We start from the raw sequence: 24108 nt of genomic DNA, 5'->3' as shown, positions 1-24108 counted from the left end.
CATTTGGATTACACAAATTTGGGATAGGAGCTGAAGAGCTTGAAATAGGAGGATTACATTAAGAATGGGCTACATCAGTGTTAGACTGCACAGAGCATCTCCGGGTTTTCTTCTCCCCAGTTAATTTGTCCAATGAACAGAGGTTATAAAGAGAATTGAGCTTAAAGCCCATTTCATAGTTCTATGGTCTGCTTAAGTGAAAGAAATAGTAACTATCATGATTGTGACAGTAAGTGCTTAGAATATTTTCATAGGGCAATAAAGTAGCTGTCAGTCTAACAGCCAGAGCAGGGTTAGTAGAGAGCATGGAAACTACAGCTGAGAACTCCTGACATTTCAACTGAAAAAATAAATGATCACAGTGTATCCGTTTCATCATTGGAACATTTTAACAGCAAAAAACCAAGTGTTGGGCCTGGAGAGAATAGCACAGCGGCGTTTGCCTTGTCTGATCCAGGACCAAAGGTTGGTTGGTTCGAATCCCGGTGTCCCATATGGTCCCCCATGCCTGCCCCAGGAGCTATTTCTGAGCAGACAGCCAGGAGTAGTAACCCCTGAGCACCGCCGGGTGTGGCCCAAAAACCAAAAACCAAAACAAACAAACAAACAAACAAAAAAAACCAAGTGTCACCTCTTGAAATGCCAAATTCATTCTGAATAGCTTGGATTGGGGCACAGCCTCTTCCCTCCTACAGGTACCCGGCGACACGTACCTGGATAGCTGTGCATGAGGACAGGCGAGACTGCGCGGTAGGCAGGGTGGCTGGCGTCATACATCTGCGGGTAGGGATAAGCATGCAAGTACTGTATGTAGGACTGGTGCTGACTCATGGGTGAGGACACCGCCACCCGGGTCCCCCGAGAGTCCTTCCAGTTCACGGGTGTCTTTCGATCATCATTTTTCAGCTTATTCTCCTCCATGGACTGAGAATCGGGGCGCTTAGCCTCTTTGGGCTCCTCCTTAATGCTCGTTAGTGAGACGGGAAGGGTGGACACCCCGCTCTCCTTAGTAGGTGTTTTGCGAGGACTATCCTCTTTCAATTTCTTGTCTCTATCAAGTTCTTCTGACTTTTGTGGATCCAAGTATTTGGGCTGGTATACGTAATGATGCCATGTCCTGGAATCTGGATCCTGAATTTGGGGAGGAGAAAAGAAGAAAATGGAAACATTTAACTTTTCAGAAAAAACCTGTTCATCATGGATGCACTATTATTTCTAATAGTATGTTAACATTAATTCAGGTGTTAACCACCTCTTTACTAAACCCTTCTCTTAAAAAATAATAATGTCTGACTAGGCACTCTAGTTTCCTTTCACAGAAGACAGAAAACCAAAGCTTTTAAAGGTCGGGGCCCAAAGTGGATCTAGGTTGCAGGAGCTGGGATTGAGTTGAATCTGCTGGGATTCAGAGCTGGGCCCTTAATAAAATTTCTCTCAACATTAAACTGTATCCTGAGACAAATAGAACCTAACCCTCATTTTTATTACTTTACATGGGCTAAAAAAATGTTCTTTAGACCTCCAATTTAAGCTAATCAAAATAAGTATTATATCTAAGTAACAACACTTAGTGAGCTTGAAAAAGGGAAGGGGGGAGAGACTTGGTTTCCTAACATAACTTCTTGACCATTGCAGGTTGAGGTTTAGTAGATGGGCTCATGTCTCAATGTGCTAACATTTAATCAAAACAAAATTTCAACTAGAAAACAAATCTGATGTTAAGCTCTCCCGTGGCCTAACTCTAAAGTGGCTCAATGAAGCCACAGTCAGGTTCAGACTTCCATAAGTGGGTGTTGGATCCTGAGTGACATTTGTGGGGCGTCCCCTTCACATAAATTATAGTTCCTAAGTGAATATTCAAAGTAGAGCCTGAGTTCCAATTGATTCTGCTACTGATATTCAAGGAGGATGGGGGTAGGAAATCCTGACATGTACACTCAGGGCTTTGAGCGCCTGCACTGATGTGGGCCAGGCGCGAGCCCCTAAGCATGAGACAAGTGTGAGCATGTGCGAGTTTTGTAGTGATTCCTCCCGCTTGGCCAGGGTGCTGATCAGTGCTGTGCTGTACTGGGGAACATACAGGGCAAAACAGAAACACAGGCTCTGGTAGACATCAGGAGAAAGACAACAGGAACCCAAGTCACTAAAGACAGAGATAGGGAAAGGCTTTAAGGTCCCAGGTATACTGATCCCTGAAAAAATGTGGAAATCTATGAGAACAAACTATTTTTTGACTACAAACTCTCAGCTCGGTGTCTCTGGTTGCGGGAAGATTTGATGGGAGCAGAAGGCAGCTTGCCGGATGGGACAGAAGGGTGCAAAGTTCTGACTCCCATCTCCTTGAACAACACCAAGGCAAGGAAAAGAAAAGGCCAGCAATGCACATTTCAGAGGCACCCGGAAACTCCTCCAACTCTCTAACCAGAGCTTTCCAAGAGGATGCCACCCTAGGGCAACCTAAGCTCTGCTCCCAAACAGGGTATGATCTCACCCTGCTCTCCTCCCTGCGGGGCCAGGCTCCACAGTCTTACTTGTTTAAATCTCGAGGTTGGGTCTACACCTGTCTGCTTCATAGAGTCCATGACAGATTTCATTTCTACAGCCTCCTTAATAAGCTGGTGGTTTTCCATCTGCTTAGCTTTGAAGCTGTCGGCCTGAAGCTGCTGCTGGTGATTGGAGAGAAGCTGCGATTTACCTGTCTCCTCAGTTTTATTAGGCACGGAGGGCCCTAGTTTAGAATGGGGTTGCTAGGCTCCGGAGTAGAGGGAGCTTTTGAGATTGTTGGCTGACGGCACGCTTTTCTGCTTACTGTCCTCCTTGCCCAGCTCTTTCGAGGGCAGCTCGTTTTTCCTCTCGCTCTCTCCACGCCCGGCCTGGGCCATCTTCTGCTCGGCCAGTCTCTGATCTTCATAGTACTTTTCGTACTGCTGTCTGTAGGCAGGGCTGGTGGCCATCAAGGACTTCTGGTCCATGTACAGCCCGTAGGCATACTGGCCGTAGTAGAGCGACTGGGCCAGGGCGGGGTGCCGCTGCGTGATCACCGACTGGTGCTGCAGCGGTGCTGAGCTGTGCTCCACTTTCTTGGCCTCCAGCTGCTCTGCCCTGTCCCTCTTGTCTGCGTCTTCTTCAGACTCCTTCTTGATCTTCATGCCCTGGCTGCTCCCGCTGTTGCCTGCCGCTGGGGCGCCCACCTGGCCGGCGTGCATGTAGCTTGGAGAATAGTAAGGATCATAGCCGTGGTAATAGGGGGAATGAGACTCTTTCACCTGGGAGGGCTGTGCGGTGGCGGCTGGATGCCCCTTGAGCACCCCGTCCTTGCTGGAGAGGATGTCAGCCGGGGAACTGGCCTTGGACCTCAGGCCCTCGGACCTGCTGTCTGAGCCACCGTCATCGGCGGCATCTGAGATGTCCGAGTAGGCAGGGCTGCTGGTCTTGGCCGCAGAGCTGTCAGGCCCGTTCTGCGCCAGCACATGCATGGGGGCCATGGGCACCTGTCCGTTCACCACGGCGCTGCACTCCATCCTCGAGGCGCTGCCGATGGAAGGACTGGGCGCGTTGTCGGTGAAGGTGTACACCTTGTCAGCCTCGGCCTTGATGCTGGCCATGCGGCTCTCCTGGGACTCGGCCAGCCCATTGGCCAGCCCCTCACTTTTGCTGAGATGGTCTTTTAAAAAATGCCCCGACAGATCTTTGCCCAGGCCCTTGGCGTCCTCCAGTTTCCCCAGCTTGGCCTCCACTTTCGGGCTGCCTGTCTCCTTCCCTTCTTTGTCCTTGAGCTTCCGCTTCTCCTTTCTCTTCTTGTCTTTGAGTGACACGAGGGCTGGGTTCACGGTGACGGGCTCCCCCATGATCGTGGGCTTTGGTTGGATGGGCTTCAGCGGAGGACTCTTTGGTGTGGCCTGCACCACGGTGGTGGTGAGGGCAGGCAGGCCCGGGATGGTCCCTGTGGTGGTGTTCGTGAAGGCTGCGGTGGGAATGGCGATGAGTTGGGGGGGCGTGGGGGCTGGGGCTGGCGCAATGGGCCGGGCAGTTTTGAGTTTCGAGAGATTCTTGTCCATTTTGCAATTGTTGGCTTTCTTGCCCTTTTCCTTCTCTCCCAAATTCTTCTTGTCGATCAAACCCTCGGCTTCCAGTTTGGGCATTTCAGTGGCCAAGCTGCCATCCGTGGCCGAGCAGCTGTCCATTGCGGCTGTCATGTTGGAGATCACCGGGAGGTTGTTCAGTTCATGGTTTAGGCCTTTCTTTTTGCCTGAGTTCTTCCCTGCCTTGGAGCCAATCACAGAAGTCGGCCCGTTGCTCATCAGCTCTCGCTTCCCTTTGGGGGTGCCTGGGGGGTTCCCAGGGACAGGGGATGAGGGTGGCTTAACAGCTTCATAAGCAGAGCCACTTGCGCTGGGCTCGCTGCATTCCAGGGCCACGTTACTCAACGCCTCCTCGCAGTCCGAGATCTTGTCCTCACTGTCGGGCTCAAACTCCAGCTTATTCTCAGGATCCAAGTGTGCGTGGGCCTGATGGTACCTCAGGCCATTGATGTGCTTGTACTTCTTGTTGCAGTTTGGGTGGGGACAATCTATTAGCACCGGAGAAGAGCAGCCCTGGTCCAAAAAAGCCGCCTCGGGTTTCCCTTGGGGGGTGGTGGGGGTGCTTCTTGAGTTGGTGCGGACCCGCTTCCCGGGCTTGTCCTCTGAGCTGGAGTTCAGGTCCAGCTCCAGAGGAGGCTTGTTTTTCCTTTTGTTGGTGGAGGAGGGGCTGGCTTTGATGTCCTCAGCAGCACAGTTTGGGGGTGTCCTTCGCCCGCTGGCATTGAGGCTGCCCCGCCTCCCTTTCCCATTGGCGCCTCCTCTGTTCTTGTTCTGCAGCCCTCGGGACTCGGTGAAGCTGGCCTCAGAGCCTGGGGCTGCGGCGGCTGACCGTGCTCTCTTCCCTCGGCCCCGGCCCCCTCTCATGTCCAGGTCGCTGGTGGGTGACTCACAAAACCTAGGGAAGCAAGACCGCACATCAGCTCAGGCATGTCCCAGAGGACCAGCACACAAAATGCAAAGGCAGCCCAAGACAGCCAACTGCTCCTGCTGCAGGACAGCTGCCTTTACCCCAAAATGAACAGACACTGATTTGCCTAGGCATGGCCACACCGGCTGAAAAAAGAGACAGCCAGGTCTTATGGCTTTCCTCAGAAACACCAAAGCAAACAGTGCTGGTGCTGGCTTCAAGCTCAGCCCCTTTTTCCCATTCGGAGGGATAAAAGGAGAAAAAAAGAAAACAAAGGGGAGAGAGCAAGGGAAGGGAGGAGAAAGTTCCCAACGGAAAAGAAACCTGGCCTCGACCTGCAACTCTTCATTTCTCTTTGCTGGTTTCAGTTACAAGCCGACTCCTATGTATTATTAATCTCTCTCTACAGTCTTGCAGAGAGGATGTGGAGGGAGACAGGAGGAAAGGGAAAAGGAGGGGGAGGGCAAGGTCCCATGTGTACCTGGGGGGTGCCCAGTCGTGTTTGGTGCAGTCCAACAGAGTCCCCACGTACGTCTTGTTCCTCCACGTGACATTTACCACCAGGACACCTGCAGAAGTGGAGGAATGAAAGAGGAACACCATTAGAAGCCATTCGTCTGGGGCCAGGAAGGTGGCGCTACAGGCAAGGTGTCTGCCTTGCAAGCGCTAGCGTAGGACGGACCACGGTTCGATCCCCCGGTGTCCCATATGGTCCCCCCCAAGCCAGGGGCGATTTCTGAGCGCATAGCCAGGAGTAACCCCTGAGTGTCAAACGGGTGTGGCCAAAAAAAAAAAAAAAAAAAAAGAAGCCATTCGTCTTTCTCCCCATTCATTATCATCATGCATTTTCAGCAGCAAAATTCTACTCTTGTTTTGCTTCTATAAAAGCTGTGGTTTACATTCTTCCTCTTTCTGGTTTCAGTGACCTCAAATGAAAACCCACAGGAAATGTGTGTGTGTGTGTCTGTACATTCACAGACCCAAGCACACACATGTGCAGTGTAAGAGTCAGAATGTGTGTGAGTGTAATCAAGATACTGCTGACAGAAGGAAATGGTTTTTGCCATGTCCTGCTGTAAAACAGCAACACTCACCTCTTAATTTTTCTATTATTACACATAATTGCTTTCGCTTGGCAAGCAGCCAACATCAACTAAGCACCAGTTACCAGTGCTTAAACCAGAAGGTGACTGAAAAGAAATGGTTTTGTTTCTAACTCAACAATACAATACAAAACAAAGAATTTTTTATCTACCCACACACAGAGGAAGGAGGTGGTGGTGTTTCGGAACCATCTAGCAGACAATCGACTAATCCTGCCCTCTCAGGCTCTGTGAGACAAGTATCAGCTCTGGTACAGTATCCATTTCACTGTTTAGTCTCGTTTCATATTAAGGACTCCTAAAATAGTCCTCTTAAGAAAGTAAATGTGTACAACAGGATTGCTCTTAAGGTTATCTTTAGAATCAACTTTAGTAAGCATTTGACACAGAGGATTAGAAAAAAAATATCTCAAAACCAACACATTTGCTTCCTGAGAGTCATTCTGCTTTTCCCAACTGCTTTGCAGACAGGCAATTTCATTTAGCACTGCATCTGTGAATTACTCAACTTTAGTGCACTGGATACACCAAATGTCACAGGGAAACAAAGCACAACATCCTCTTATTTCTGTACAGGACAAACGCCATGTATTTTTTTTTTTTTTTTTTTTTTGGTTTTTGGGCCACACCCGGCAGTGCTCAGGGGTTACTCCTGGCTCTCTGCTCAGAAACAGCTCCTGGCAGGCACGGGGGACCATATGGGACACCGGGATTCGAACCAACTACCTTTGGTCCTGGATCGGCTGCTTGCAAGGCAAACGCCGCTGTGCTATCTCTCCGGGCCCGTATTTTTTTTTTTTTAAGACACTCTTTTAAGGCATATTTTTTTTTTAAAGATCTAGGTTTTGGAGACTATGTAAAGCATTAAAGAGAGAAATATTTAGGAAAAGCCTTTGTTTTCTTTCCTATACCTGCCCCTCTTCAGTCTTGGAACATTCAAAGGACATTACTCCGAGTCTTATCTTGCTGGTTTTTCATTTGCTCCTGCCATTTTGAATTTTACAGAAAGCCTGTATTAGGTTCCTTTATGACCAGGTCATACCTCACAAGTTAAGCCTCAGTTCCCAGAGAACTGGGTTAAATATTTTCATAGTTGGAACTTAAGCAGTGGGGAAGGAAATATTTTTACCTGACAAATCTTGACGAAAAAGATTGTCAAGTTGTTTCCCAGATGGTCTATATTACTATTACTTAAGTGACAACTAAATTCACCCCATAGCAAGGGAGGCGCTAAGCAAAAATCTCTTAAATCACATTGATTCCACTGTAATTTCCTCCCGAAAAGAACAACAGCAGCAACCGAATTAAACCATTGAGTATAAAACTCCATACTGAGAAGGGAATGAATGGTAATTAGGCATTTGGTCCAAATTTGCACAAGACAGAACAATACGAGGACAACATTCTTATGACCACACATCCCTTCCGGAAAAGGGAGGGGCTGGGAGCCAGAGGAAGGGTCGAGCTGGTTTTCTCATCATCTGCTCTCCGGGGCACTGTGTGTGTGGTGCCAAAGACCTTTGCAGCTGCTTAAAATTCTTCGGCATGTCTGCTATATTTACAGTGCAAGGAAAATATCTGTATTGCCAGAAGGTGAGTGCATTTTAGCTTTGGACGCAATAGGCTGAATCACTTGCGTTCCAGAGTCCCTGATGTAGCACAAATGTATAATTAAAATTGCTTGAAAGGAAACATGAAAGAAACAACAAGCCCTCCATTCTTGCAGTAATAAAATTAAAAACAGGAAAAGTCTGCACAGACACTTAACATTTGTCTGCAGTCAAAGGCTTTTGTTATTGCTTTCCCCCTAAGGGTTTCGCATTTCCAGCAAAAGCTGGCTGCCCATTGGCCCGCGCAGGCAGGCAATGCTGGCGTCCGATTGGCTGGGCCCAGGGCGGCCCAGGGAGCAGCAAGCCAGGACTGAAATAAAGGGGGCTCGGCTGGCACAGGGATGGGGTTCCTAGCCTCAGAGGGCTTGTGGGCCCAGCTAAGCGCCCTCCGCCAAAGCAGCCCTGGCCCCTGTGCCGACGGCCCTTTTGGATGGCCACCAGCCCATTATGTCCCGCAATGGTGGCCTTGCAACAGGACAAAGGGACATGGGAAGAGGGGGTGGGAGAGCAAAGCAAGGGAGCCATGTCAAAGGAGCAGCAATTCATCATGGGCTGTGTGGGGCTACTGTTAGGAGCAGCAGTTGCAAAGGTTCAACTTCCACCCTGTACAACTGATGCTGTGGATAGAAGCCACACCAGCAGACCTTGGCCTCTTCTCTTAGCCCAGAGGATAGGGGTCAGTGTGATTGGCATCACTCAGTGGCAACGAAACCCTGCCCGGGAAAGGTCCATTTTCAACTTCAAGGGGCCTCGCTCATGGTAGCTGTATGTTTCTAGAAGGCTTCCAGACTTAAAATGCTCAAAATAAACGCTCTACTCCCGGGGAGATCTTGAACGGTCTCCATCAAATAGTGCTAATTAAATAAGTGTGCTCATGTCTATTTTTTCCTGATAGGCACGAGCCGGCTACACAATGCCACGGGAGTGTTATGTCTGCCTACAAGTCATTTGGAAACACACCACCTTTCTGTGGCCACATCTGCCGCTTTACAAGGAAATGCTTCTCCTATCAAAGACCACGTATATGGTTTCTCCCGGAGGAAGCCTATGCTTAGACAATACCCCATGGAGAGGACTGAGGGAAAAGGGGGAGGTGATCCTGTAAAAGATGCAAATATCATTCTACCCATGTCTCACCATTGTGACCACTTTGTAGCCCAGAGCAATAGAAAAAAACAGCCTGTAATTTTTAAAGACATGAGACCCCAGGGGAAAATTAAAATCCCTTTAATGTATATGTTTCCTAGTTTATAAATCTGGGCGAAGGGCCAGAGAGATAGTACAGAGGCACTATCTCAGTACTAGTACAGGTAGGGCACTTGCCGTATATGTGGTTAGCCCAGGTTAAATCCCCTGCATCTTCTATGGTCCCCAATAGAGACCCCTGAGAACAGAACCAGGAGTAAACTGGAGCACCACTCTGGGTGTGGCCTCCCCCAACAAAAGAAAACAAAAAAAAAAATCTGGGCTAAGTGTCTTGCTTGTAGATACTGGAAATAAGTCTTTTTTTTTTTTTTTTTTTTTTTGGTTTTTGGGCCACACCCGTTTGACGCTCAGGGGTTACTCCTGGCTATGTGTTCAGAAATCGCCCCTGGCTTGGGGGGGACCATATGGGACGCCGGGGGATCGAACCGCGGTCCTTCCTTGGCTAGCGCTTGCAAGGCAGACACCTTACCTCCAGCGCCACCTACCCGGCCCCTGGAAATAAGTCTTATGTTTATTCTAAAAGAGTTTCTTTGTAGATGCATATTCTTTTAATGTACATTAAAATGTCCATTCTAACTGGACATTCTTTTAATGTCCTGCCTAGCCTGTGAGCCAAGGTGCTGGAGGTGCTTTATCCAAGTCCTGCTCATCTTTCTGCTCTCAATTAGCCCACCAGCTCAGTCATCACCCTTTTCTGCTGTGGCTTGGACATTCTCAAAGAGCTCGTGCCTGGCCTGTAACATTTTTGTGGGGTACATGTGAAGGAAGAGGACTTAGTCTTCTTGGCCACACCTGGCCTTGCTCTCTGGCTAAGTCCAGCTCCTGGTGGTGTTTCTGGTAAGGGGACCATGCTGGGGAACAAACCTAGGCCTCCCTTCAAAGCATAAACTCCAGCTCTTTGCACTTTCTCTCCCTTTCCATGACAACTATTTGAAGAGTTCCCAGTAAATAAGGAATATGGCCGAAGCAGGCAAGAGATGGTATGCAGGCATTCACTATGCAGGGTTCTCTTCTCTGTACTGAGGCTCCATACCCAAAGGCATAAGACTTATAGGACACTAAGAATACAGCCAATATTCTATAATCTGAGCTCTCCACACCCGCCTCTCCAAACCAAAAGGGTCCCCTCATCTCCAAGGACTAAATAATCACTAGTTTCATTATTTTTCTAGGTGGGTCCGTGTCAGCTCAGTGTCCCAGCAAGCTGCCAAGCATTTTTGTTGCCTCCTGGCCCCATTTGACGAATTTAGAGTAAGCCACTGCAGCACAAATAAACATATAGTGCCCCATTTGGGGAACAGGAATGAACAAGGTGTATGGGAAAGTTGATATAGCTCATAAGGGACTCCTGAGGCCAAAGCCCTGAAGCTATGCAAGAAGAAGTTCTGTACATGGAATGGAGGGTGTCTGTGATAGCAAAAGGGGTCCTCTTCCTCCTCCAGTGCTCAGGTGTTTTTCAACAGCTCCCAGAATTGCTCCAGGTTGTCTGGGCCTTCTGAGAAGCCCTCAGAGACTGTCAAGCATGTTAGTCACCAGGAAACATTGTACAGAGCCAAGACAAAGACTTTATCTACAACCAGTTCTCCATTGCTCCAACTAGTGTCTTCTTTTAATCATTCTTCATGCCAAACTTTTAAGTCCCCTAAAACCGTAAGACATACGTACCATAGTCCAAGTTCCCAAGGATTAGAACTGGGGACAGGACACACATTCTCACCTCACTGAAACCTCTCCTCCAGACACATGCTTGCGCACCTGCATGCACGCACGCCCACCCCCCCCAAACACACACACACACACACACACACACACACACATATCTACCTATCCCACCCCAGCCTCTCCCTGCTCTGTCCTCATGTCCTGGTCCCAGGACACTGCACCCCAGCAGCTTACCAGAATCCCTATTTCCCCATTTTCCAGAGTCCATAGCTAGAGCCTCCCTTACTCTTTGTACCTTAAATATAGCCCCAGGCCCTAGTTCTGTGTTGGAAAAGAAGGACTTGCATCCCAAAGTCTCCTTTATGGTCAATTGGGAAAGAGAGAAGTACTGAGAGCTAGCTCAGTCTCCTTCCCCTGGCTTAGAAGAGCAAGATTTTCTACTCCCGCCATCTCATAAGAAAACCACACCATTAGGTATTAGGTGAACAACAAACTGAATCCAGCTGAGACAGCGTCTGGCCCCCTAAGCTCCCCACTCAACACTAATCTCACACAGGCAGCAGGCCTAACTTCCAACGAGGCCAGGAGCTGTGTATGCTCCGGCCACACCTGTGGGCACTGAGCTAGCTGCATGTCCAAATCAGAGATGCCCAAGAACTCTGAGATCAGTCAGCATGGTCTCAAGCTCTGAATCCTTCTCAACGACTTCCCTTCCTTGTGCTCCTGCCATCCACTTTCAATAGGCCTAAATCTTCCACTCATTTGTGGATGACAGAAATTCTCCACAGAGAGATCTTTTTGTTACAAAGATGTTATAAATATGGCTAATAAATGATTGTTTCTGGTATTTGGAAAGATGTTTCCCCAAGAACTGGACAAATGTCTGATTTCCCAGCGGATCTGCAGAACTGTTTGTATTCAAGTTGAAAGACTGTTTCAGAGTCTTTAAAGCACTTCATCCCTGGGACAGAGGTCTTTGCCAAACACTGCAAATGCCAAATTTGGAATCAAGCATAGTTGTTTTTTTTTTTTTGGGGGGGGGGGAGGAGGAAGAATGCTCATTCAGACTGCCACATCTGGATGGACTTGGTGTGTGCTCATGCGGAAAACAGACCTCCTCTAACAGCACTGAAATGTGACCCATCTGTGCCATCATTTTTCTAAACTTACACATTTCTTTCCTTTTATACATTTTTTCAGAAGAAACATTAGTCACAATGAAAACGCTGCCATGTGCCAATTCATGAGTACAAGATAAAGCCCATATTATTGGAGATCGTGTTAGCTTCTATTTTTAATACAAAGTGCTGATTATACAAGGTATGATGTAGCCTCAGTTCCTGTGAACTCAACTCCCTTCTCCCTCTAATTTACTGCGGTTGGGATACTAGTGCTTATTTTTTAATTGAAAAAAGCCGAGTAGGAACTGTACATTTGTTAACCATTCTGACTTTCAGAGCCAGTAACCTTCACAAGGGCCTCTCTCTTCAAAGGACAAAGCTGGGTTTATAATTAGTCGGGGAAGTTTGACATTACAACTGTGGTTACCAGTGATCTGCTGTTGTTATCTTCTGTTATGAACTGTTTTGCCAGTTATCTGCTGGTGAAAAGGCAGAGACTCCCTGTCACCTATCCAAGTCTATGAGGAGCATGAGGCAAGTGTTAGCACATGACCTGAAAATTCAGTCTCTTGCCCCCCCCCTTTTTTTTTTTTATTAAAGAGCCCTACTGCTGGGCTGAATGTTTGAAGAGTCATTTTAACCACATCCTGTAATCAAACCATCTGGAACACAGTGCTGCGATTAGTCAACCTGAACATTGGGCTTTATCTGAACAAATAGTGTTCGGCAACGGAGCTCAGGAGATAGGGCAGCGCTAACAAAGGGAAGTGTAATGAAACACTTTATGCCTCAGTGTGCCCCATCCGAGCCATAAACCCCAGAGACACGCTGCTCTGGTGTTAATGTACTACTTTATGAAAGCAAAGTGAGCTCAGAGATGAAAGGACAGGAGGGCAAAAAAATTGCTGGTTTGGATAGATCTTCGCTGCTGGTGGCTGGAATATCGTGGGCACTGTGCTCTCCACGTTAATTATAACCTCTCAGATGACAGTTTCAGCATTCCTACTAGGGGCTGGTGTTATTTTTCAGGGCACGGGGAACAAGGTCCATTCATAGGAGGAGAGCTAAGATTCTTTATTCGCCAGAGGTTAATCTGAACAGAGAGACTTTTCTTTGGGGGGCATCTAAAAACCCTGTCCATAAATAAGAAAAAAAATAAGGTCTTATTTCAAATAAATATGTTAAACCAATACCAAAAAGGCAAAGAAAAGCAGAAGCAAAAATTGCTGTTTTCATCTACATTTGAAAAGATGGTATTTTTTTTCTTATTTGGCTGTGGTATCTCTTTCAAAACTACATTTATTTGCACATCAGGAGACAATCTATAGAGATCTTTTTCAATGCTGAAAGGATCCTTACCCTGTTGTCCTAAATACACTGAATTACTTCCCTCCCACAACCCCCCAAACCATGGCTAAAGAAACCTTGTTTTCCCCCCTGGGTCTTATGGTTTAATACACAAAGAACACAGAGCCACTTCCATCACTGTCACCTCCCCGCAGCCTTTGTTCTGAGACCTGATGAGCTGTATTGATTTGGGAAAATCATTGAGCTTCTTGGAAAACTCGACTCTCGCTTATTCACTGCCATCTATTTCTTTCCCATGAAGACAGGTGGTCAATATCCAGTTGACTGGTCAGCTAAAAGCAGCTCTGGCTGCCTTTCTTTTCTTGCCTCCCTAGTAACATTATCCTTTCCCACTTCTAGATAACACAATGGCCAGCTAAGAAGCCTTGTTGGTAAGAAGAGGGAGCAGAAATAAGGCCTTTGTAAGGCACCTCTGGGAATTCTGAAGCTGTCCCTTGCATTTGCATGGCAGCCTGCCCAGCATAAGTGGGTGCTGCCCTATTTCCGCCGACCATACGGGAGACAAGCTCAGGCACTGATGACACTGCTCACGGCTCCGGAGCAAAACAGATCATCAGAGCTTAACTGAAGAATACTTACTGCAGAAATATTTTATGTTTAAGCAAGTTTCCTATTTACGAGATGTCAGAAGTGGCATTATGGAAAGAGACGAGCGAAAACAGTAGAAAATAAAGAGCTGCAAAAGGAACTTGAAACAATTTCTGACAACAGAAAATTAGCCATTCTCTTTTAATTAGGACACGCCATAATTCCTAAAACCCAGTTTCTAAAAACCTGGAGACTGCATAATCCATTGCCCTGACACACACACCATTCCCTACCAGAAGTGGTTTCCCTGGCAATGGGTAGGATGATGGAGGAAGAGGACAAAACCCTGGATCATGCTTCAGTGTCTGAGTTGGGTTGCATCAAAAACCTCACATTGCAGGCCCCTCACCCTCCAGGTGGGGAAAATTTCCTGACTGTGATCCTCCAAAAGTCAGCCAATAGGCAGGAAATAACACTGAAAAGAAATACAAAGTCAGAACGAAACAGAATCAGCCCTCCCTCATCTCCTCCCTTCCTTCCCTGGAAAAGGGCTCAGTGCTGACTGTCACAGAACTCACTTGTGCCCCCCCCCCACCCCGCCTTTGATTCATTCTTTACATGAAACCATTAAACAAAAAATTGGAAAGGTATTTGATACTCATTGAACTAGGACTGCTATGAGCCAGGAGAACATGTGACTTTCTTGTTTTTAAACCTTCCAACACACAACCCTTTCTCAAGGAGTCTATTTTGGGGCCCAATACTCTGTATAAGTGACCCCGGCTGGCAGCAAATGGCCAGGATCCCCTAGAAAGAGACAGAAACAAAATCTTTTCACTCACACTTTCATGCCACTCAAGATAAGCAACTGAAAGCATGGCCGTCCCTGCCATCTCCGGGCACAGTTGTTTCCTGCACTTAATATGAATTACAGTACAGGATCTTTTCCGACAACAACAAACAGGGTCAGGCTCACTCCACAACCAGATAGAGGGACAGCAAACCCCAGAACCAATCCAACCATCTCTGAAGCAAATATTCTCCACTTTAGGCTGCTCTCCCTAAAAAAGCATCTTAGGTTAAAGGGAAGAAGCAGCAGAGGGGGGTGTGATGAATGGAAAGTCAGTTATTTAACTGTCACTTCGTTATTCTCTGGTGCAGTGAACAGTCTGCTTCTTGTCCAGTGCTTCCCTATGGCAAAAGCCTTGAGAAGGAGGCAAAGGGACCTGGGAAGACTAAGCTAGGTGGGAGAATGAATGTTAGACCTCAGATGCCTTGGGAGAGGTAAGGACACCAGGAGGTATTCCTCCCCTCAACCTACTAAAGGTAGCTAGCTCCTCCTGACCAAATTCTAGATCAACATAGGGATGAGTCGTGTTCAGGCTGAAACTCCAGTGGGCTTCTTGTCAAAATACATGTAATAAAACAACAGCCAACAGGGCTGTGCTCTAAAGTGATTTCCTGCCACTCACAGTCTTGTGATACAGAGAGACAGTAGGAACCAATTGACAACAACGCTCCACATCAGAGGCTGCTACTGAGGCATGGGGTTCACTGGGCCCGAGCACAAGCTCCACATCAATTATGATGCTTTATTTAAAGGCAGAGTGCTTACTTACTTGCCTTTGTGCCAGCCCTGGGTCCGTTCCAGCTCTAGGGGACCCAGGAGAACAGGCTGCTGGCCACCAGCTGTGTCCCCATAAATCACCTAACCTTAGAGCAAGCCATTCTTCACAAAGGCCAATGGCATTTACTGGAGACGATAACTGCTACGATTCTACTGACTGAAATTTTATCTTAAATTTACAACTTACAATAACAACTGAAAAACAGGAAACTTCATCTACGTTGTGTGTGTGTGTGTGTGTGTGTGTGTGTGTGTGTGTGTTCTCAGCACAACAGGGTACTTTGGGGGTAGGGCTTTGGGGCCATAGCTTATGGCTGACTCAGGTAACTAATCCCAGCTTTGTGCTTTTCTGCAGTGCTGGGGACTGGGAACTAGGGATGAATCTGGGCCTCCTGCATTCAGAACTTGTTCTATAGCCACTGAGATCATCTCCTGACCTACAAAAGGGTCCAGTGTTTTGAGTCACTAGAATGTCACCATCTTTAAAACAAAATGAATGTCAGGGAATCTAATCTAGCTCATGTCCCTCACCATGAGAGGCAATGGGGTGCATGGGGGTGGGGGTGGTTCATTCTCCCATCCCTGCTCTTTCCAGAAGAGTCTGATGAGCAAGTCCACAGAAATTGCATGTATGGACATGGGAAGAAGCAGGAAGGCAGGTGAGGCGGAGCAGATGGCCACCCTCAGCTCCCACCAGCATACGATCTTGGAGACGGAGACAGATCTGTTGGGCCTAAAGTTTACTTCCCTGATGCTGCCTTCTTGAATGCCTTCGGAATTCAAGATTGCAGGAGTCTGAAGTTTCTTGTCTATCGAACAGGGATGTTATCAATAAGGTGTGCTTTATGTGGTACGAGCAGGAACCCACCAAATAAATGGTCCACCTTGGCTTTCCATTTTTTGTTTTGGTTATTTTGGAGACCCACACCTAGTGATGCCCAACACTACTACAGATTCTGCACCGAGAAATCACTAGGATGGGGCAGATAGGGTGTTTAACTTGTACATGGCTGACTGACCCAAGTTTGATTCCTGGCATCCTATGTGGTCACTCAAGCCTGCCAAGAGTAATTTCTGAGTGCAGAGCCAGGAGTAACTCCTGCATGCCATCAGGTGTGGCCCAAAAACCAAAAATAAAAAAGAAAAGAAAAGAAAATGACTAGGGTGAGGGTAGGTGGGTTATGCACGGAGTTGGGGACCATACTGGATACTGGGGGTTGAGTCTGGGTTGGCAGTGTTCAAGGAAAGTGCCCAACCCATTGTACTATCTCTACAGCCCTGGTTTACCCTTCTGTGGAACCCCCTACCCTGCCCACTCATATCCTCAGGTCCCAGGCTGAAGATAGGCAGAAACAGGTTTGATCCCCAGCACCACATATGGTCATCCAATTCCTGAGCACAGTTGGTGTGTTCTTCCCCGACCAACCAAACCAGAAAAAAATGCAGCTCTGCTGCCAGCTCTCCAGATAAAACCCTCAGGAGGAGGGGAGAGAAGGGGGTGGGGGGGAGAATAAGTGTGGGGGTGGAAATGTCTTGTACAATACGAAAGGCTGAAAACCCCCACACATCCAGGATATTTTATTCATTTCTGGATCCTCCACCTGTTTCAACCAGTTTAGAAAGTTTTCTAAGCAAAGAGTGTTTCCTCTTACCACCCCACAGTCCCACAGTGAAGCCAGACAGGGAACGGAGTTTGTTTTTTTTAATCTTTTTTTGTTTGTTTGTTTTTTGGCCACACCCATTTGATGCTCAGGGGTTACTCCTGGCTAAGCGCTCAGAAATCACATGGCTTGCGGGGACCATATGGGACGCCAGGGGATCTAACCGCAGTCCTTCCTTGGCTAGCGCTTGCAAAGCAGACACCTTACCTCTAGCGCCACCTCACCGGCCCCGGAAAGAAGTTTTAAAACCCAGGAAGAGGATTTTGCACTCGGGGTACACTAGGAAATCTTGCACTTAGTTTACAGGAATAGCAAAGAGTACTGAACACCTGACCCCAGTTCAAGTGGTGGAATCAAACTTCCCAAGTCTGCTGAACACAGCACAGGTGCTTACAGGCAGTCAGGCCCTGGGGTGAAGGGGGGGAGTGTGCCAGTTCATCTCCCCCATCTGCCTTTCCATCCTCCCCAGTCCACATTCCAAAGTTCTTATCTTTCAGAGAAAAAAAAAAAAAGCCCAACAGAGTTACAAGTTATTTCAATAACGTGCTTAGAGACCAGCTCTTTTCTGTAAACAAGCCTAATGAAGCATTACTAATAGTGGCTTCGAGAGCAGGGCGAAGGGAAAGGGGCCTTTGTCAGCGCTTATTGGAGCAAGGCTGCATTTTGCCCGAGCAGAACAAAACTGAGCTGGTTATTGATTGTCTAGCCTCCCTCAGTGTCCCTGCTTTGCTGTCTATTTCTATCTAGTGCGTGTTTATGTAGACACACACACACACACACACACACACACACACACACACACACACACACACACACGTCACCTAAGCTAACTTTTGGATCCATTTTCCTGAAAACCAGATGGAGCATATTCAAGACATCTCACTGAAATCTAATTCTCTTCCCACATAATTCTGGGTCTTGCTCAACTCATGATCTCATGAGTCCCATGATCCCCAATTTCAGTGATTATGGCCTCCACATTCTCTGGTAGAATGTAGGTTTTCAAATTTGTTCTGACTGCGTCTCACCTGGTTTGTATACTCCTGAGCAAATCTCTTCCAATTTTTTTTTTTTAGTTGACAAAAAACATGGTGATTTTGGTGCTGTAATTCTCAAGCCTTGACGGCAATGTTTTAGGCACACCATGTTACTCGTTACCACACCACATCCACCCACCACCAGTGGCAGTGTTCTTCCACCCTCACTTTCTTGTCCTTTCATAAATTCCGAGTGGCTCATTTTTCATTTCCCCATTTCATCTGTTGACCTCTAACGTGTGGTTCCCCGTGATAGGTGCTAAACAGATACTCCCTGATGACAACTTCTTGTGAATCTTCAATTCACATTTGCCTTAAATGTTAGTCATGCACTCAATGAATATGTTTACCAGGGGATCAGAAGTGGCTCTCAACGTCCTTTTTGGACAGACAAGAATGCCCATCCAACTTGCCTTCTCAGTGACTAGAAGCAAAAATTTCCATATAAATTATTGACTGCACTCTGGCCTCATCTGAAACATTAGCCCCACAGGCAGATAAGTTCTGACCCCAGGTGGCACATCAACCCACTCCAAAGCGGCTGGAACATTAGTGCTTTGCACTGGGGAGGAAGGCGTGAGAGCCAATCAATCTCCGGCTCTGACAGCTTTTACAGTCTCCCAGCACTAGGCCCAAGTCAGCCTCCAAGATTCCCTATTGTTCACATTATTCTCTGGTGCTCCAGTCTGATGAAGTTAGGGTTAAGTCCAAGGCTTCAGCAGGAGAGAAAGGCTATTGTTAGTAACTCAGTCTTTATTGACTCTGACCTGCAGGGCAGCCGCTTGAAGTCTTTTCCAGAAAGTAATGCACTGTTAATTGCTGCTCATCGTCAGATGCCTTTTATATACCTCTTTCACCAAAGGAAGACCTGAAAGATTTCTCATTTTTCTAGGTTGCTTTGTAGTTTTCTCTGGAATTTCAGAATTCTCTCTTTCTCTCTCTCTCTCTCCCCCTCTCCCCCCCCATACTAGACTCAATTTGTATCTCACATCTCATAAATTACTGGATCAAATACCAATGCAACCTGTACATATTTGGCTGGACAAAGCTAACACCTGGCAGGATTAAACATTATTGTCATGGCAATTCTCAAAGATTGGTATAGGTAAAAAAAAATTGATAGAAAATTGGGCAGAACATTATTATTATTTATTTTTAGTGCCCTTGTTCAAACTAACAGTCTTTTCCACTTGAAACTGGTTGATATGTTAGGATTGGACAAAAGGAACAAACCAAACACCAAAACAAAACACGCTCAGGCTTCCTTTGAAGAATTTATAACTCCAAAGGGGTTGCAGAACCACTGCCATAAAGGCTTCCGGATTTTATTTAAAAGAAAAACCATGTTTTCTTATCCCAATAGGCCTTTGGAGGAGAGGATTTGGGGAGAAGGGAGGGCTGGAGCCTATAAGGATGGGGACACCCAGGGACCCAGACCAGGCCAGCAATGAACACAAGGACTCCCTATCCCCCAAATTTTGGGAAAATGTTGGAAAATGGGTAGCTGGATAATTTCAAGGATATATCACATATTAACAGCTGGGAAATCCAATTTCTTAAATAGAGAGAGAAAAGCATCTTTGAACGTGGGGTCCTCCCCTGAAGCTTCAAAGAAGGCAATTCAAATCCAGTAAAATAGGCATTATTTTATACAACAGGTAGTTAATATTTGTACTACTCCTGGGAGGGGGGTAGAGAAGAAAAATAGATCTAGGAAACCCTATACAGCACATACCATGTGGAGTTCACATGGCAAAGTGTTCTGGCACAGATCTCTCTGAGCTTCCATCCTTTCCTTACCCCTTGTTTACTAGATATGAATGGCCCTTGTGGGGTGGAAAGTCTAAGACTGAACTCAGGTGGTCCAGTCCTGGCCCCTCAGCTTATAACCCACAGCAGAACATCAGGAACTCACACAGATAAAAGAATTTCAGTTCAAGGCATAGACTTCTCCCAGTTCCACCCCTGGGTTAGAACTCACAGGAGGCCTGGATGGATTGTGGTTAGGAGACACAAGAAGACACAAGCTGGAAAACTCACACACAGTGCATCAAGGTCTTTGCCCTCTCTGGTCCTACAGCCACCATGCTGCACTATCATTCCACGAACTTCATCAGACACTAGTGGTGTGCATAAGCACAGCACTTGGAAATCTGTCCCTTTACAATTTTTTTCTGTTGAACTGCTTATTCAAAGGCATTCACAGAAAGAAAAACAAAACAAACAAACAAAAAAAATACCAGGATGCTTTTGGAACTCACTACAGAAGTGTAACCTCCTATAGTTTCAAAAGACTCGCTTGAATTATTCTGTTTGGGCTCCCACATCTTTGCAGTTAGCAAATCACATCATTTTGACCATAGACTCCGATACCAGAATCCATCCACACCACTGCCAGACCTAGCTTCCTTCCCTAGACCTCAGAAAGCCGTGATGCAGCCCCTTTCATGAACCAGAATTCAGTCATGGGTTCCTCTGCTTTGCTCCCATTTTTCCCCTGGCAAACCCTGGGGCCTGTTTCCATCTTTACTGTAAATTCCCGAGGCTCCCTGACCTATTTTACAGGACATGAGGTCAGATTAGGGCCCAAAAGATGGTTCAAAGGACCAACTGAAGCAAACATGTCACTCACAGGAGCCCCAAATTTCATCCCCAGCATTGTATCACCAAAAGGAATGGCCACCGGCCATTCCCTAGCCTGCCTATCTAGCACCTACCCCTAGCCTGTCCCGCACACTGATTTTCACCTGCCAGCTTCTCATGGTCAGCATCACATTTTTCAAACATTGCAAAGAGATGCTTCTCAAAAGAAATTCTAAGCCAATAAAACATTAAATTATAACCATAAACACAAATCAAACTGTAATCATGAAAGCTGAACGTTGAAGGATTATTGCTGATTCTGATGCTACCTAACGAGCCACCACAGTGGATTCTTTGCATTTTTAAAAAATAATCTGATGGACTGGAGAGATAGCATGGAGGTAAGGCAACCATTTGCCTTGCATGCAGAAGGACGGCGGTTCGAATCCCTGCATCCCATATGGTCTCTTAAGCCTGCCAGGAGCGATTTCTGAGCATAGAGCCAGGAGTAACCCCTGAACGCTGCCGGGTGTGACCCAAAAACAAACAAACCAGTTATATGTGCATCCAATTTTTGGTGGTTCTTCGAAACTTTTGTGAAACAAGTAATATCACATGTAAGAGAAACCAGAGGAGCTCCCTTCTTCTCTGGGATTTCAAAAGCCATCCGCTTTTATTGAAGCATTACGAAAGCAATTGATGAGGTACATTTGTTGCTCACCTGATGGAGAAGCTCTAAACACAGCCCATAACCTGCCCAGCCACGGCAGATGCAGACCGTTGGCCTCTCCCACTGCTCTGTGCAATTTAATAAAGTCTCACCCAACAAATCTCCTCCCAATCGCCTGCCAGTGCTCACTCTCCCAGGCACTGGGCCCCAAAGAGAGATTTGTCATTGCTTAAATAAATTTTACAGATGTAATAGATAAAGGCAATAAAGAAAACAGAGCTTTTATAAAACAAAGTTGACAGAGCAGAAAGCTTTCTCTCCCCATAATGAGACATACGTTTGCGCGTTCTTGGCGGCTTGCGTGTGTACCAAAGGGAAATAGACAATGAAGGTTAGGCAGCATGAAATGACAGCCTTCTCTGACTTGCAGGGAAACTAAATTTTATTTGTAGGATGTAAATCTTAAAGTCCCACTTTTCCATAGTTTTCCATCTGCATTGGTGGTCACTAGAAACTGATTCCAAGGAGATAAGAAGTTATTCCACTTATTGTTTAATTATGCAAATCCCAGGTTGCATATTCATGATTAACTGTAAAAACCACAGTCACTGTTTTCCTATTGTGAGCCTAGCTGGTGCAAACCATTCGTTACACCTGTTTTTGGCTAGAGACCTAGGGACAGGGTCTGGTGGATAGCAGAGCCCATGGATGAACATGCAATGCATAGTCCATTCATGTCAATGGGAAGGAAGTCCAATGTGAAGATCATGACTTCTAATAGGGACTTCCTAGGTACCATATGGGAGGCAGGAAGATTTTTTTTCCCCAGGTATGCTTATGGATGTCTCATTCTCTCCAATACTACAAGGAAATCAGTTTATTTTTAAATGTTAAATCGAAGCTATTAGAATCCGCGTACCTGGATCCTAAATTTAAATGGTCTTCTGTGACCTTAAGGCCCAAGTTTATTTTTTTCTTCTCTTTGGGGAGCCACACCCAGCAGTACTCAGGGCTTACTCTTTGGCTCTGTGCTCAGAAATCAGTTTTGGCAGGCTCAGGGAGCCAGATGACAGTACTGGGAAACTACCTGCGTTAGCACCATGCAAAAAAATGTCCTACCTGCTGTACTATTTCTCCAGCTGCCTTAAGGCACAATTTTAAATAGAAACGGTATAAATCAAACTAAACAGACAATTACAATACGAAGTAAAACCAACGTCACTTTAAAAATGGAACAAATTTGCTTTTAGAGAAAAGCCTGGCCACAATAGTAACAAGCATGAGCACAAGGAGAGCCAGTGGAGGATCTTAGGAGCAGACCATGTATTGACTCAATATAAATTAGCAATTTGATAGAAAGCAAAAATGATCTTGCAAGATCTCAGAGTGCATGAGAAATGTGGGATCTATCTTGCAAATTAACTCTACTTAAAATGCAGTCAGTCACAAGCCGTCATTTCATAAAATAAATGAAAGTTTACTGGCCTGGAACAGGGAGCTGGGGATGGGGGCAATGACCTTTTACAAAAGCATTCATTCACACTGGAGGCCCCTAATCATTTACATTCCACAGGGCCCTTTCAACCACACAAGGAAGCACAGTATCTACAGGTGGAGGGATCCACAGTCTTAGGCTGGGATCCCAAATCCGAGAAATGAAGCAGGCCCATCAAACTCATAATTCCCTCCCACCAGCCTTCCACAAACACAGGTTTGCATTTGCCCTTCCATGTATTACTCTCTTTAAAAGTGCATCCAGCTCTGTCTCTGTGTCAGGTACCATTCCAACTCTGGCAAACTTGAGCTCATTTAATCTCCCAAATAACCAATGGTGATCGTGGGGTTGGGGATGTGCCTGAGAGAGGGATCAATACCCAGCTCTGGCTCCAATCTGTAACTACGTCCTGGAGTCCACTGGCAGAAAGCTCTAGAAAACTTATTTAGAGCCTTCAATGGGAGAGGGGCCATGAGCAAGGAACATAAGGTTCTACATCAAGAACTTACTTGGAAATTCTGTATGACAAGCTACATGATTGGTACAATAAACTTCATCATATCACATGCCCATTCAATGAATATAGTCCCTAAGTCTTGCCACTTTCAACCACAAAAGCATATAGGTGATCACTGAGTCCACACTTTGCTTGTTCTCTTATTGAGAGAGAGAGCTTCAGTGATGGGGTTCAGCATAGACCGAACCACAACTGGATCCCTCATGTGTTTTTCCCAGACACTGGGTTGACAAATTCACAGGGGTGGGGGAGAGCACAGGGACTACAGGGAGCGAACTGGCATTTTCTGTCCTTTAGAAAGGAGGGCTTCTCTGTGTGCCAGTTGGTCATCACCTCTTCTAGGCCTAAGGGAGCTGGCACGTGGACAAGAAGCCTGGCAAGAACAGGTGGATAAGGTTTGCTACCCTTACTCCAAATAACACAATTCAGGGCTGCAGTGTTAGGGCTCTACGTGCCTTGCAAATGGGCAATCTTGGTTCAGTCCCTAGCATATAGCACCCCACCACCATGCCGAGTACCGTCAGGAGTGATCCTTGGACATAAAACTAGAAGTAAACCCTGAGCACAACTGATTATCATCCAAAAGCAAACAAAAATACACACCACACCACCAAAAAGACAAAGAATCAACCTTGAATTTTAAAGGAAATCTAAGGCAACCCTCCAAGCATGGGTTCCTGCATAAACTACCAACGAATGAGTTACACACAGTCACACAATGCATACACACACCCCTCGAGAACAGTATGGATGGGTTTCAAACCCAAGTCTATCAGACACTAATGCTCTCCCAACTTTGCTCGATGATAAAAATCCCCTTGAGCGCTTATTAAAAATACTGATTCTGGGGCCAGAGAGATAGCATGGAGGTAAGGCGTTTGCCTTTCATGCAGGAGGTCATCGGTTCGAATCCCGGCACCCCATATGGTCC

General features: G+C 46.5%; 1 protein-coding gene across 1 annotated transcript in view; it reads right to left on the bottom strand.

Moving 5' to 3' along the window:
• The window catches only part of ZNF608 (zinc finger protein 608), a 114958-nt gene that overhangs the window by 5563 nt on the left and 85287 nt on the right, over nucleotides 1-24108 (bottom strand). Inside the window, 5 exon segments of the mRNA XM_049771910.1 lie at nucleotides 714-1131; nucleotides 2532-2743; nucleotides 2746-2782; nucleotides 2784-4977; nucleotides 5471-5558. Coding sequence (XP_049627867.1) covers nucleotides 714-1131; nucleotides 2532-2743; nucleotides 2746-2782; nucleotides 2784-4977; nucleotides 5471-5558 — 2949 coding nt within the window.

The sequence above is a fragment of the Suncus etruscus genome, chromosome 4 (assembly GCF_024139225.1).
Source record: "Suncus etruscus isolate mSunEtr1 chromosome 4, mSunEtr1.pri.cur, whole genome shotgun sequence".
Taxonomy (NCBI): Eukaryota; Metazoa; Chordata; class Mammalia; order Eulipotyphla; family Soricidae; genus Suncus; species Suncus etruscus.
The sequence above is the reverse complement of the archived record's forward strand: the minus strand, read 5'-3'. Positions and strand labels throughout refer to the sequence as shown.